A 16,423-nucleotide genomic window follows, 5' to 3' on the forward strand; every position below is an offset into this window, starting at 1 on the left:
TCCTTCTTTCTCTTAAGCTAAACATACCCAGTTCTTCAGCTTTGAAACGGACACGAGCCCCTAGAGTCGGGAACCTTTATCTTTATAAACATAAACATTTTTTTTAATCTTTATGAACCTCTTTCAGATTTTCCTTTTCAGGTTTATCCTTTTATTTTTTCCCCCAAGAAAATATGATCAGTATAAATATAACCTTGAGATTTCCAGCAGTAACTTTCCTGTTTGCTGTGCATGCAAACTATAAGACACTATTAACTCCTTCCTTCCTTCCTTCCTTCCTTCCTTCCTTCCTTCCTTCCTTCCTTCCTTCCTTCCTTCCTTCCTTCCTTCCTTCCTTCCTTCCCTCCCTCCCTCCCTCCATCCATCCATCCATCCATTCATTCACTGTCATGAATCCACTGCTTTTTTTTCAAGGTAACACAGAATACCCAGTTCTCGCGTCATAAGGAAGAAAATTAGGGGGTCTGGATCATTGGGATCCTGAGGCTGTCCGGATCATCTGCCCAGATCTCAGCATTGATCGAGAGAATCTGCCCACCAAGTAGATCGTGGGAGAAAAGAACTCTAGCCGGGCGGAGGCGCCCGTGACAAAAATGGCCGCCAACGCTTCAACCCACCCTAACCAAACGCGGCTGCTTCTCACACTTCCTGCCAGTCTTGCGAAAGGGTCCAAGCGGGCGCACGAAACGGAAGCGTGCCCACCTTGTTTTCATTCCCCCAGTCTGCACTTCCGGTCCCTTGCCATCCCCCATTTCTTTCCCCCACCCACCCACTCCCTTGGTTGCTATAGATGCTGCCGGACACGCCAGGACGATGTCGGACACTTGGAGCTCGATCCAGGCGCACAAGAAGCAGCTGGACTCGCTGCGGGAGCGGCTGCAGCGGAGGCGCAAGCAGGAGCCTCTGGGTGAGGCCGAGGAGGGCGGTCGGGTGGGGCGCTCCTGGAGGGATGGGGGAAGCCCGCGGATATCCCCGCAGGAGGGCTGAGCTGGGCTGCCTGACGTCCAAATTGGACCCTCTGGTCCAGTGTCCAGTAGTTCCAACAGTCCCAGGCGCTTAAAAGCAAAGCCTACAGGTTTTAGCCAGGCCATCTCAGAGCAATGGCAGAGCGGTGTCCTATATCCTATATCATACCATATATTGTGTCATATCACATATCATATCATATCTTTTATATTTATTACTTCACAGTACAGTATATTATATTATATTATATTATACTGTATTATGTTATGTTATTGTATTATATTTTATTATATTTATTATAACATTACATTATACCTTATATTAGTATATTATTATATTATTTTATATTTTACTGTATTATACTGTATTATACTGTATTATATTATAGTGTTATGCTACATTACATTACAGTATATTATATATTTATTATATTATTTTATACTGTATTATGTTATGTTATTGTATTATATTTTATTATATTTATTATAACATTACATTATACCTTATATTAGTATATTATACTATATTATACTGTATTATGTTGTTATTGTATTATATTTTATTATATTTATTATAACATTACATTATACCTTATATTAGTATATTATACTATATTATATTATATTATACTGTATTATATTATAGTGTTATGCTACATTACATTACAGTATATTATATATTTATTATATTATGTTATATTATACTGTATTATGTTATTGTATTAGATATTTTATTATATTTATTATAACATTACATTATAAATTACAACTTATATTAGTATATTATATACTATACTATATTACAATGTTATGCTACATTGCATTACAGTATACTACATTAATTGTATTATAACATTACATTATATATATTTAGGATATATTTACACTATACTATACTATACTATATTACAGTGTTATGCTACATTACATTACAGTACATACATTAATTATATTATAACATTACATTATATAAATTTAGGATATATTTGCACTATACAATACTATACTATACTACAGTGTTATGCTACATTACATTACAGCACATACATTAATTATAACATTACATTATATATATTTATAATATATTTACACTATACTATACTATACTATACTATACTATACATTATATTGTGTTATACTGTATTATATTATACTGTATTAATTATATTGCAGTTACTACATTAATATGGCTTGTCGCACAGTCAGCCAGATGTTCAAACTGGATTTGGCATTTTGGTCTATCTATCGAATCCTTTCCAAAGGCCTGGGATAGGCAGACGTGGCGTGTGATGGTGTTACAGAGATTGTCACATGATATAAGCTGTTCTAAAATTTTAATAAATTTTAAATTTTGAATGGAAGGTCTCGCTGGGGGAGGAATGCTGCCCTCAGCAAAATCTTAACCATGCCTCTAAGAGAGAGGGAGGGAGGGATGTAAAATACAGGCCCGTTCCTGTTCCAGTATGTTCAATGGAGCTTGTTTAGCAGGGGTGAACCCCCCCCCCCCCAATCTGGAACTGGGGCCTTTATGGCATTCATCATAGAGAGACCAGTTGTATCCTGACATGACTGGAACCTCCACTTGTAGCAGCAGTATATCTCCGCAAGTGGCACAGAGCTAAGCCTCTGAGTTGCTGTTGCAGTTATTGGAACGCTTGTTTAGGATGCGGTCTTACGAATGGCTGCTTGCCGGACTGTTAACAAACATCAAAGGAAAATATAGAGTAACAGTGTTGAAAAGGGACTTTGGACGTCTTCCAGTCCGGCCCCCTGCTCGAACAGGAGACTCTATCCCAGCGATGGCTAACCTTTTTGGTGCCGAGTGCCCAAAGTACGCACGCGCAAACCCCCAAAATGCAATGTGTGTGCCCCCAGCACATGCGCCCTTTGCACGCGCTCCCACCCATGTGCCCCCCCCTTGACCATTTTGGGCTTCCAGGTTGGTATAGGCTTTCCAGGCCCAAAATGGGACACCAGGGGGCACATGCAAATCCCCAAAATGCAGTATGCACACCCTATGGCATGTGTGCCACAGTTTCGCCATCACGGCTCTATACTATTTCAGACATAGGATTGTCCAATCTCTTCTTAAACATCTCCAATGTTGGAGCACCCACCACTGCTGGTAGAAGTTGTTCTGCTGATTAATTGCTCCAACTGTCAAAAAAAGGGAAGAAGAAATGATTGCGACGCAAGTTGTTATTATTATTATTATTTTCTTCCCCAAAGCAGACGTTATCACTGTGGGACTTTCCCCCGATTTATTCCAGATCTCAGGAATCCCGATTTGGTGCTCAGTCCTCCCTTCCGCAGTGACAGCCCCGTGCCTTCCTCCGTCACGCCCAGCACCACCGCAGAGCCTGGAGATTTAGTGACTGACCCTGAGTTGGAAAAGAAAATCCTCCGTCACCTTTCGGACCTGGGACTGGCGCTGCCCACGGACGCTCTAACTATCTGCCAAACCATTTTCACGGTGAGCAATGTGATCGCAATTAAGGCTAGGCTTGTCATTTGATACTAAGCTTAATCCAGTGTTTTTCAACCTCGAGTAGCAACAGTGTCAGAGTTTGTTGCCGAAAAATCAAATCCAGAAGCACGCACAGATAACTGATTCAGCTGGACCCATTAACTTCTTTATATACCTAATAACAGGTGAATGAATGTACAATACCAAAAGTAGATTCTTTCAACGTGAAAGAAGAACACAAGCGGGAGAGAACAGTTAGTTTCATCTCAGAGTTCAGAGCAGACAGAGATCAGAGATAGTTTCAGTTTCAATTCTCAGCACAGATTCAGATCTGTTTAAGTTCCCATTGCCTGACTTAGTTGCTATGCCTATTCATTGACTGACCTTGTTACCATGTCTCTCCCAATCATGAATATTCTAACAAATAGCACTTCATCTTATATACCGCTTCATGGTGCTTTTACCATCCTCTCTAAGCGAATTACAGAGTCAGCCTATTGCCCCCAACAATCTGGGTCCTCATTTTACCCACCTGGGAAGGATGGAAGGCTGAGTCAACCTTGAGCCGGTGAGATTTGAACTGCCGAATTGCAGCTAGCAGTCAGCTGAAATAGCCTGCAGTACTGCACTCTAACCACTGCGCCACCTCAGCTCTTAAGACGAGTGGACTTCAACTCCCAGAATTCCTCAGCCAGCAAAGTCCACCTGTCTTAAAGTGCCCAAGGTTGAGAATAACAGAGTTGGAACAGACCTTGTAGTTCATCTAGGCCCACCCCCACAGCTTCTTTCAGCTGTTGGGTATTCAACTTTGAAGCAGCTTTGATGTTATCAAACAAGCATGTTCTTTGCTTGCCCTCTTCTTCTCGTTCCACTTACCATTCCTAGCATCATTGCCTTGCCCAATGAATGGCACGCATGATGTGGCCTAAGTAAATCAGACGTGGTCTTAATGATTTGAGCTTCTAGGGTCTGATTTTATACGATCTAACGTTTCTCAGTTGGTTAATTGATGTGCCAAAGGCGTTAATTCATCCATCAGCCATTCTAAGTAGAATGGATCAGAGCTCTGGATATTCATTGTTTATTTATTAAAATAGAACTACTGTTCTGACCTGGGCTTCCCGAAATCCTGAAGCCGATTCCCTGTACCAATAAAACCTCCTTTATTTACCGTATTTTTCGGACTATAAGACACACCTTTTTCCCTCAAAAAAGAGGCTGAAAATCTGGGTGCGTCTTATACACTGAATACAGCATTTTGGGCCTCCTGAAACCCCGCCCCCTTTGCAAAAATGCGGTGCAGAGCCTGTAGGAGGCTTTCAGAGAGCTCCTGTGGGCTGGGGAGAAATGAACAAAAAACGTGCCGTTTTTGCTGTTTTGCCCCCCCCCCCCCCAGCTTCCTGGAGCACTCTATAAGCTTCCTAAAGGCTATCCATGCCCTTTATTGGCAAAAAAACAGGCCCGTTTTCGCAAAAAATGGGCCGCTTTTTGCTCGTTTTTGCCCCCCCCCCCCCCCGGAGCACTCTACAAGCCTCCTAAGTGCTATTCATGCCCTTATTTTGAAAAAAAATGGGCTGGTTTTTGTGGAAAACGGGCCGGTTTTTGCTCAATTTTGCCCCCAGCTCCCAGGAGCACTCTATAAGCTTCCTAAAGGCCATCCATGACCTTTTTGGGGGCAAAAAATGGGCTGTTTTTTGCTCATTTTAGCTCCCCCCCCCCCCCGGAGCACTCTACAAGCCTCCTAGGGGCTGTTCATGCCCTTTTTTGGGGGGGAAAAACGGACTCGTTTTTTTTGAAAAACGAGCTGTTTTGGGGAGGTTTCCAGAGTGCAAAAACCTTTTTTTTAAAAAAAAAATTGCCTCTTCAAAACCTTGCATCTTATACTCCGGTGCGTCTTATACTCCGGAAAATATGGTAGGTCAAAGGGAATTCCTCTCCAGCGAAGTCCCGGCCAACAGTCTTTCATGAGATTTCACAACTACAGACCTTTATCAGGCTTGGAGAGTTGCCAATGCCACTCTGTAGCAGCAATTCCTTGGCAAGAAGTCAGGAACAGATCTTCACCCTAATGAATTGAACTCATTGTCTCCTGCAAACTCCACTCCCCTTTCGCTCCTCTTTATTCCCTGTGGGAGGGGCCATTCACCGTCCACCTGTGCCTTTACTCCCGAGTCGGCCCTTGTTCCTTAACTGTTCCCTTCTCCTGGCAGCTCTGCACATGCACCCACTTTGAACAAGCTCCAGCTGTTGTGCCCCACTGATAGCCGATTCCGAAGGGACCTGATAACTGTCGGACAGTCCTGGCCCCATCTCTGCTTCCAGCGCATAGACCTCATCAGAGCCTTCCCCAGACTCCAGGATTGTTTTGGTTTTTTTTGTTTTGTTTTTATTGGATTTATATGCCGCCCTTCTCCCAAAGGACTCAAGGCGGCGTACAACGTTAAAAAACACACATCCCAAAAGTTTAAAAGAAATTAAATACATATCCCAAAAAAACAAAAACCGAATTTATAAGACAATACATTTAAAAATGAGTTAAAATTAACAGGCCAGGCCAGCTTGCTGGAAAAGCCAACTTTTTAGGGCGCGTCGGAAGGACCGGAGGTCAGGGATTATGCGCAGCTCCGGGGGCAGCTCATTCCAGAGGGAAGGCGCTCCCACAGAGAAGGCTCTCCCCCTGGGGGTCACCAGCCGACACTGTCTGGCCGACGGCACCCTGAGGAGGCCAACTCTGTGGGATCGTACTGGACGGTGGGAGGCTACTGGTGGCAGTAGGTGGTCTCGCAGGTACCCTGGGCCTAAGCCATGGAGCGCTTTAAAGGTCATAATTAATACCTTGAATCGCACCCGGAAAACAACCGGTAACAAGTGCAGGCCGCCTAAAAGGGGTGTAACATGGGAGCACCTAGGTACTCCCATGACAACCCGCGTGGCCGCATTCTGGACCAGCTGAAGCCTCCGGGTGCTCTTCAAGGGCAGCCCCATATAGAGAGCATTGCAGTAGTCCAGGCGAGAAAGGACGAGGGCATGAGTGACTGTGCACAGAGCATCCCGATCCAGGAAGGGGCGCAACTGACGTACCAGGCGAACCTGGTAAAAGGCCCCCCTGGTCACGGCCGTCAGGTGTTCTTCTAAACTAAGCCGCGTATCCAGGAGGACTCCCAGATTGCGAGCCTTCTCTGAGGGGGCTAAAATTTCTCCCCCTATCATCAAAGATGTAACAAGATGCACAAATCGGGATGACGGAAACCACAGCCACTCAGTCTTGGAGGGATTGAGCTTGAGCCTGTTCCTCCCCATCCAGATCTGCACAGCCTCCAGGCATCGGGACATCACGTCGAGGGCATCATTTGGGTGGTTTGGGGTAGAGATGAAAAGTTGGGTATCATCAGCATATTGTACCCATGTCCCATGAAAATTAATCTTTTGACTCCCGAAATAAGCACCTGGCCTTATTTTCAAGGAGGTCTTATTATTTTTGAGATGCAGGAGGTGGCGGGCTGGTGCCGTATTGCAATATTTTCGGGGAAGGTTTTAGCGCTTGCACTCGTAAGCCCAATTGGGCTTATTATCCGGGGAGGTCTTATTTTGAGAGAAACAGGGTAGCACTGATGGTATTACCTAATTCAGGTAATGAAACATCTGCAAAAAAACAACCAAGCTCAGAGAGCACTAAAAAATTCCTCATTTTAAATAGGAGCTACAAACACAATCCTTTATTGTCCTTCTTCTCGTGCAGGCTGAAGAAGCCGCCGCTAACCAACGGAGCGTGGAGAGCCTCTTGCAGAAATTTGCTGCCCAGGAGCTCATCGAAGTCAAGCGTGGCCTCCTCCAGGATGACGGTCAGCCCATGCTGGTCACGTATGCCGACCACTCCAAGCTCTCGGCCATGATGGGGGCTGTGGCCGAGAAGAAGGGCCTGGCAGAAGGCACCAAGAGGCGAGCGGAACAGGAGGCCGGGATTTCCACCTCTGCTCCCGGGGTTTCTCCTATGACGTCGGCCAGCTCCGAGCCCCTGAAAGAGCCGCCCAAGAAGTCGCGCAAGCAAGCTTCTGACCTTGATCTGGAGATCGAAAGCTTGCTGAGCCAGCAGTCCACCAAGGAGCAGCAAAGCAAGAAGGTAGTAGGATGTATTTCCGGGGGTCCAATATCAGCATGGAAACCTGGCCTTTTAGATTAGATGTCAACGTTCCGGTTGATGCACCCAATCAAAGCAAGCACGGCCGAGACATTTCCACTCTCTTAATGCAAAACTTAATATTGAGTACATCACTTAGGCACATACGAGGGGAAAAACGTGCTATTGGAATCTCGGGGCTCCGATCTCAGTTTTCTCTTTTTTTTTTTTTTTTTTCGAAAGCCTAATGAGCCTATTTTGGTTTCTTTTGTCTGTCCCGTCTGGCTTTGCCTCCTGGCCTTTCCAGGTGAGTCAAGAAATTCTGGAGCTGCTGAATACGACGACCGCCAAGGAGCAGTCCATCGTAGAAAAGTTTCGTTCGCGAGGCCGGGCTCAGGTTCAAGAGTTTTGCGATTATGGAACCAAGGAGGAATGCATGAAAGCCAGTGACGCCGAACGCCCATGTCGTAAGCTGCACTTCCGGTGAGTTTGGAGGTGGGGGGGGGGGGGGGGGTTGGAGTGCTGGGGTATAATTTCTGCTTAAATTGTCTATGGAGATTCTCAGTCAACCATCCATGGTTGTCCCAAAGGTGCTTTTTATGTCTGTCTCTTTGTTTGTTTGTGTGTGTGTGTGTGTGTTTGTGTGTGTGTGTGTGTGTGTGTGTGTGTGTGTGTGTGTGTGTGAAATTGCCTCAAGCAATTTCAACCAAACTTGGTACACAGATGACTTACCCTCTGGAAACAAATACTGTCGGGGTAAGACACCCCTAACAGCCCTTGGGGAAGGAGGTACGTCTTTGTATGTGTGTAACAGAGCATAACTCTGGAACGCCTGGGCTGCTGAAATGACTTGGTACACAGATGACTTACTCTCTGGAGACAAATACTGTGGAAGTAAGACACGCTTAATACCCCTCAGGGTGTGTCCATGTGTCTCTGTGTGTGTGTTCCAGCATAACTCTGGAACGCCTGGGCTGCTGAAATGACTTGGTACACAGATGACTTATTCTCTGGAGACAAACACTGTGGAGGTAAGACACGCTTAATACCCCTCGGGGTGTGTCCGTGTACCTCTGTGTGTGTGTTCCAGCATAACTCTGGAACGCCTGGGCTGCTCAAATGACGTGGTACACAGATGACTTAGTCTCTGGAGACAAACACTGTGGAGGTAAGACAGGCTTAATACCCCTCAGGGTGTGTCCGTGTACTTCTGTGTGTGTGTTCCAGCATAACTCTGGAACGCCTGGGCTGCTGAAATGACTTGGTACACAGATGACTTATTCTCTGGAGACAAACACTGTGGAGGTAAGACACGCTTAATACCCCTCAGGGTGTGTCCGTGTACCTCTGTGTGTGTGTTCCAGCATAACTCTGGAACGCCTGGGCTGCTGAAATGACTTGGTACACAGATGACTTACTCTCTGGAGACAAACACTGTGGAGGTAAGACACGCTTAATACCCCTCAGGGTGTGTCCGTGTACCTCTGTGTGTGTGTTCCAGCATAACTCTGGAACGCCTGGGCTGCTCAAATGACGTGGTACACAGATGACTTAGTCTCTGGAGACAAACACTGTGGAGGTAAGACATGCTTAATACCCCTCAGGGTGTGTCCGTGTACCTCTGTGTGTGTGTTCCAGCATAACTCTGGAATGCCTGGGCTGCTCAAATGATGTGGTACACAGATGACTTACTCTCTGGAGACAAACACTGTGGAGGTAAGACAGGCTTAATACCCCTCAGGGTGTGTCCGTGTACTTCTGTGTGTGTGTTCCAGCATAACTCTGGAACGCCTGGGCTGCTCAAATGACGTGGTACACAGATGACTTACTCTCTGGAGACAAACACTGTGGAGGTAAGACACGCTTAATACCCCTCAGGGTGTGTCCGTGTACCTCTGTGTGTGTGTTCCAGCATAACTCTGGAACGCCTGGGCCGCTGAAATGAAAAGGAATCAATTATATCTGTAGTGAATTACTTTGACTTGACACTATAGATATAATTCATTCCTTTTCCTGTCTAATACAGGATTAGGATAAATAAATACATGGCAATGCCGGGTTATCAGCTAATATATATATGATATCTATATATGAAGAAGCTTCTCGGACGAGAAGCGAAACGTCTTCAAAGAAAAACCAGAAAGTCCAGTTGCCTCTTGGAAAAAAAAGCAGCTTTGGGACAACCATGATTTGGATGACGGAGAATCTCCCTAGACATTTTCTTGATGGCTAGCTTTGCGCAGTGGCAGTATCGTAGCCGATGAGGTTTATCCGAGGCGTGATTATTGCTAATTGAAAACTTTTCCCAATTGAAACTTGATGATTTCATCCTGGCCCAATGACTCACGGGCTTCAGATAGGGGACAAATTAATTTTTTTTCTCCCCAACAGTCCTTATGAGGATTAACGGTAATCCCTCGCCCACCTGGTGGCTGATCTGCCATAATGGAGAGAGCCTGACGGCTGGGGAATTCTGGGAGTTGAAGTTCACACACCTTAAAGCTGACAAAGTTGAGGAACGCTGGGGCTAAGGGATGACAAATGGGACAGTGCTCCATAGGGTTAACACCAATGCTTCAGAGGATCGTCGGTTGCCCTCTCCCCTCTTTGGAAGAGCTTTATAGCTCCTGCTGCCTTAAGAAAGTTTAAAACATTCTTAAAGATCCAGGCATCTTTTTATTTTTTTGAACTATTACCATCTGGCAGACGGTACAGGATAATAAAAACAAGGACCAATAGGCTGAAAAACAGCTTCTCTCCCAGGGCAGTAACTATATTGAATTCTACTGTATAATGCAATGTTAATGCAATATCAGGAGTTTTCAATTCAATTGTGTAGAGTGTGGAGGATGTGTGTTTTTGTTTTACTTTTTACAGTTTTCTTATGTATGATGTACACCAGTGGTTCCCAAACTTTTTCAGTCCACCGCCCCCTTGGTGCTACAAACTGATCCTCAGTGCCCACCTCCCAGTGGTGGAATTAAAAAAAAATTTCTCTCTCTCCCTCTCTTGCTGCGTGGTTGATGGCCGCTGATAGTTAGGATCGATTCTGCTGTTGCTTAAGTTGCCGCGGCGGGTAGCAGCAGCAGTGACAAGCAGCAGTGGTAGTATCGAGTAGATCAACGAAGAAAGGGCATTTATGGCACGCTGGCCAGCTGAAACTGTAGGCTCAACGCAGCTCCTTCTCTGCTGCCTGCCGCCCCCCTTGCCTCTTAGCGCCCCCCTGTCGCTCCCCCTTGCCTCTTAGCAACCCCCCGTCATCCCACTGCCCCCCAGGGGGCAGTACCGCCCACTTTGGGAACCACGAGTAGATCAACGAAGAAAGGGCATTTGTGGCAGGCTGGCCAGCTGAAGCTGTAGGCTCAGCGCAGCTCCTTCTCTGCCGCCTGCTGCCCCCCTTGCCTCTTAGCGCCTCCGTCGCCCCCCCCCCTTGCCTCTTAGCGCCCCTGTCATCCCACCGCCCACTTTGGCAACCACTGAGGTACACTGAAGATGGCATTTTCCTGCGCACTGCTTGGAGAGTCCAAGCAATGGGTTAAATTAGCCTGGTTGCCCCAGGACTGAGGAATCTTTTTTCCTTGGCCACGCCTCCTGGTGCTGCTCAACCCCAGAATTTTTCCTCAGTCTGGCCCATTCGGACTAGTTTGGTTGAGCTCCAGCTTCTCATTTCCCAATTGCTTGGACTCTCCCTTCTATATTTTTGGTGTGTTTTTTTTTCCTTGGATTTTTATTTAGCACTCTTCCCTTTTTTTTTTTTTTTGCTCTATTTTGTTTTACTCCTTTTCCCTGCGTTTCTTCTCTTTGAAATTGATGGTCAGCCTTCTAATTGAGGTAGGAGCAGGCGTGGGAGGGTGCTCTGTCTGCCGCGCCGCTCGCGGGCGGCTGCGGAGCTGCATGGGTGTTTTTCAACCCCAAACGCTGCGGCATGGCTCTTGGCAGCTGCCGAGAGCCGTTGGCAGTTTCATTTGAAGCTTTTTGTCTTTTCAACTTGCCGACGAGCCGCGGAAAGTTTCTGGCCGCCCTTTCTCATCGCGGGCACCATTTTCTCTCCTTCCTTCACTCCCACGAAGCCATTTTCTGGGCCGTTTTTTTGCATGCCGTTTTCATTTTGCCGCTTGCCTGTCTCTGTGTAGATCGCCGCCCAGTGGTCAGCGTCCTCTGGACTCCATTGAAGCTCACGCTGACTGCTTCAGTGACCCCATCCAGCCATCTCATTCTCTTTCATCCCATTCTTCTTTTGCCATCAATCTTTCCCAGCATGAGGCTCTTCTCCAGGGAGTCCTTCCTTCTCATTAGGTGGCCAAAGTATTTGAGTTTCCTCTTCAGGATCTGGCCTTCTAAAGAGCAGTCAGGGTTGATCTCCTTTAGGACTGACCAGTTTGACCGCCTTGCAGTCCAAGGGACTCACAGGAGTCTTCTCCAGCACCAGAGTTCAAAGGCCTCCATTCTTTGGCGCCCAGCCTTTCTGATGGTCCAACTTTCATAGCCATACACTGACAAATGCAGTGCTATTACTACTACTACTATGAAGCTGAAGTTGCCTGGTCAAAATGGATGGGAGTCTGGATGGGTTCAAAAAGCAGAAAGGCCCTGAGTTGACCGTCTTTCTCCTCTCCTAGTCGCATCATCAACAAGCACACGGACGAGTCCTTAGGCGACTGCTCCTTCCTCAACACCTGTTTCCACATGGACACCTGCAAGTATGTGCATTACGAAATCGATGCCTGCACAGACCTGGATGCCCCTTGCGGGCGGGAACTTATTTCTGGCCAAGAGCTGGCCATGCCCCAAGCTGTGGGGAGAGATTCCAGCGTGGACCGGCTCTTCCCCCCACAGGTATGCAGGGCTAGGCCAAATAAGAGAAAAGCCACAGAGATGATTAGGGGAACGGGAGGCTAAAACATGGAATGGGATGGAACAGAATTAGAATTAGAATTAGAACAGAACAGAACAGAACATAATAGAATAAAACAGTGAATTGGTGTTAGGAATATAATCTAATGGTTGGGTTGGCAATATATACATCATATAACAATGCTGTATTTGTTTCTTTAAATCATGTTGTGATTGGCTGCTGTTTCCTCAGTCGGCCATAAGATGGAGCCAGAATCACTGTTAGATGCTGATCTGCTCTGAGGGTTTTGGAAGCTGGCTGTTAGAAGTGCCTTATAGTGATCAGCGTGAGCTATTGTGAGTTTTGCAACTGCTAGCAAACTTGGTGTACCGAACTGTTTGTATGATTATGGACTCTTGTTATTTGGATTATCCCTTAACTGAAAGACGTTGATGACTGACTGTCTTATCCGTGTATGAATTGGACTGTTTGATGGACTCTGATACATCTATTTCCATGAAAGTAAAACCCTTTTTAAACTGCAGTGTCTCTGTATGCTGGATTGTGTGTTCTCCAACACAACTCTCACAGCGCTTCTCTGAACGCACTCGCTCTCCCAACGGGGAGCTTTCCTAACAAATGGAATGGAATGGAATAGAATTCTTTATTGGCCAAGTGTGATTGGACACACAAGGAATTTGTCTTCGGTGCATATGGTCTCGGTGTGCATAAGGAGAATAAAAATACATTCATCAAGAATAAAAGATACCACACTGAGTAATAGTCAAGGTTACTAATAAGCTATCAAATCGTACTAGGAAAGAAACAAAAACAATATAAATTGAAAGATACAAGCATCATGGTTATAGTCAGAAGTGGAGAAGAGATAGATGCTAGGAAGGAAGAGAAGAAGAATAGTAATACAGTCTTAGTAAATTATTTGACAGTGTTGTAGGAACTAGTTGTTAAGCACGGTGATGACAGAGTCTTACAGAATAGAATAGAATTCCTTATTGGCCAAGTGTGATTGGACACACAAGGAATATGTCTTCAGTGCCTATGCTCTCAGTGTACATAAAAAGACAAGATACATTCGTCAAGACTCATAAGGTACAACACCTAATGATAGTCATAGGATACAAATAAGCAATCAGGAAACAATATCAGTATCAATTGTAAGGATACAAGCCACAAAGTTACAGTCCTGCAGTCATAAGTGGGAGGAGGTGGGTGATAGGAAGGATGAGAAGACTAATAGTAATAGCAATGTAGCCTTAGTGAATGGTTTGACGGTGTTGTGGGAATGAGTTGTTTAGCACAGTGATGGCATTTGGGAAAAAGCTGTCCTTGTGTCTAGTTGTTCTGGTGTGCAGTGCCCCATAGCCTCATTTTGAGGGCAGAAGTCGAAACAATTGATGTCCAGGATACGAGGAGCCTGTAGATATTTTCACAGCCCTCTTTTTGACTCGTGCAGTATACAGGTCCTCAATGGAAGGCAGGTAGGTAGCCATTGTTTTTTCCACCGTTCTAATTATCCGTTCAAGCCTCTGTCTTGTCTTGCTGGGTTGCAGAGCCAAACCAGACAGTTATGGAGGTGCAGATGACAGACTCAATCATTCCTCTGTAGAACTGAATCAGCAGCTCCTTGGGCAGTTTGAGCTTCCTGAGTTGGTGCAGAAAGGACATTCTTTGTTGTACTTTTTTGATGACATTTTTGATGTTAGGTGTCCGTTTTAAGTCCTGAGATATGATACAACCTAGAAACCTGATACTGTGTTGTCTAGTATTGTAAGACGACGGAATTGCGTATGTCTAGTTTAGTGAAAAGAAGGACTAGGGCCGGGATGGAGCTTCCCTGAAGCCTCCAGAATGCAAAAAAAACGGCCCAGAAGTTCGGGAATGGACTTCCGGTTTGCTCGTATGGTCGTTTTTAGTCCTCCGGAGTCTTCAGGGAAGCCTCCTGAAGGTCCCTGAAGCCTCCGGAGGGCTTAAACCGGCCCTACGAGCAAACCGGAAGTCACTTCCGGTTTGCTCGTAGGGTCGTTTTTTGCCCTCCGGAGCATTCAGTCCTCCGAAGCCTCCTGAAGGTCCCTGAAGCCTCCGGAGGGCTTAAACCGGCCCTACGAGCAAACCGGAAGTCACTTCTGGTTTGCTCGTAGGGTCGTTTTTTGCCCTCCGGAGCATTCAGTCCTCCGAAGCCTCCTGAAGGTCCCTGAACCCTCCGTAGGGCTTAAACCGGCCCTATGAGCAAACTGGAAGTCACTTCCGGTTTGCTCGTAGGGTCGTTTTTTGCCCTCCGGAGGCTTCAGTCCTCCGAAGCCTCCTGAAGGTCCCTGAAGCCTCCGGAGGGCTTAAACCGGCCCTACGAGCAAACCGGAAGTCACTTCCGGTTTGCTCGTAGGGTCGTTTTTTGCCCTCCGGAGGCTTCAGTCCTCCGAAGCCTCCTGAAGGTCCCTGAACCCTCCGTAGGGCTTAAACCGGCCCTATGAGCAAACTGGAAGTCACTTCCGGTTTGCTCGTAGGGTCGTTTTTTGCCCTCCGGAGGCTTCAGTCCTCCGAAGCCTCCTGAAGGTCCCTGAAGCCTCCGGAGGGCTTAAACCGGCCCTACGAGCAAACCGGAAGTCACTTCCGGTTTGCTCGTAGGGTCGTTTTTTGCCCTCCGGAGGCTTCAGTCCTCCGAAGCCTCCTGAAGGTCCCTGAAGCCTCCGGAGGGCCTCCGGGGGGGGCTGTTTTCACCCCCCCCCCCAAGCTCCCATAAATCCTCTGGAGCCTGGGGAGGGCGAAAAAAGCATGCAAAAAATGGGGGAGAGCGTTGCATTATGGGTGCGGCATGGTTGTGCACGACCCCTCCTGCGCTACCCCCCTTATGGCGCGCGAGCCAAAAAACGTTCGCCATCGCTGGACTAGGGTGTGACATGATAGCAATGTTCCAATATCTCAGGGGCTGCCACCAAGAAGAGGGAGTCAAGCTATTCTCCAAATCACCCGAAGGCAGGGCAAGAAGCAATGAGTGGAAACTAATTAAGGAGCGAAGCAACTTAGAACTGAGAAGAAACTTGCTGACAGTTAGAACAATGAATCAATGGAACAGAGGTTGCCTCCAGAAGTTGTGAATGCCCCAACACTGGAAGTCTTTAAGAAGATGTTGGGTAGCCATTTGTCTGAAACGGTATAGGGTTTCCTGCCTAGACAGGGGGTTGGACTAGAAGACCTCCAAGGTCCCTTCCAATTCTATTATTCTATGTTCTAAGCTGAAAACCTGTTGAAAGCCTATCTTATTCTATTATTTATGGTGGTTTGTAGCGTCCTGCAGCCACATGACTTTGACTGTTTGTTTTTTTTCTAATGTTTAAATCAAAAACTGGCATTTATCTTCTGCTTTCCAAGCCAGAAAACCACCCATGGCGAACAATAGGTTTGCACCATGACTGCTGCAAACTGCAGGCTCAATTATGGTCATCGATTGAGGACTGCCTGCAATGGGATTAGCCAAACCCGATGTTTGAATTGTGTGGATAATAAATATCTTGGAATACTTGGTAAGGCCACACTTGGAATACTGCATCCAGGTTTGGTCACCACGATGTAGAAAAGATGTGGAGACTCTAGAAAGAGTGCAGAGAAGAGCAACAAAGATGATTAGGAGACTGGAGACTAAAGCATATGAAGAATCGTTGCAGGAACTGGGTATGTCTAGTTTAATAGAAAGAAGGACTAGGGGAGACATGATAGCAGTGTTTCGATATCTCAGAGGTTGCCACAAAGAAGAGGGAGTCAAACTATTCTCCAAGGCACCTGAGGGTAGAACAAGAAGCAATGGGTGGAAACTAATCAAGGAGAGAAGCCACTTAGAACTGAGGAGAAATTTCCTGACAGTTAGAACAGTGAATCGGTGGAACAGAAGTTGCCTCCAGAAGTTGTGAATGCCCCAACACTGGAAGTCTTTAAGAAGATGTTGGATAGCCATCTGTCTGAAACGGTATAGGGTTTCCTGCCTAGGCAGGGGGTTGGACTAGAAGACCTCCAAGGTCCCTTCCAAC

The 16,423-nt window shown here is 46.3% G+C and overlaps 1 protein-coding gene across 1 annotated transcript in view; it reads left to right on the forward strand.

Annotated features, from left to right (window-relative positions):
* Nucleotides 1–727: 727 nt before the first annotated feature.
* LOC309382122 (N(6)-adenosine-methyltransferase catalytic subunit METTL3-like) overlaps nt 728–16,423 on the forward strand; it is a 29,967-nt gene continuing 14,271 nt past the window's right edge. Inside the window, exons 1-5 of the mRNA XM_081933625.1 lie at nt 728–907; nt 3,236–3,438; nt 7,172–7,552; nt 7,857–8,032; nt 12,169–12,385. Coding sequence (XP_081789751.1) covers nt 814–907; nt 3,236–3,438; nt 7,172–7,552; nt 7,857–8,032; nt 12,169–12,385 — 1,071 coding nt within the window. The 5' untranslated portion in view covers nt 728–813. The remainder of the gene's footprint in view (nt 908–3,235; nt 3,439–7,171; nt 7,553–7,856; nt 8,033–12,168; nt 12,386–16,423) is intronic.

Source organism: Natrix helvetica (genome assembly GCF_964273705.1).
Source record: "Natrix helvetica genome assembly, chromosome: Z".
Lineage (NCBI taxonomy): Eukaryota > Metazoa > Chordata > Lepidosauria > Squamata > Natricidae > Natrix > Natrix helvetica.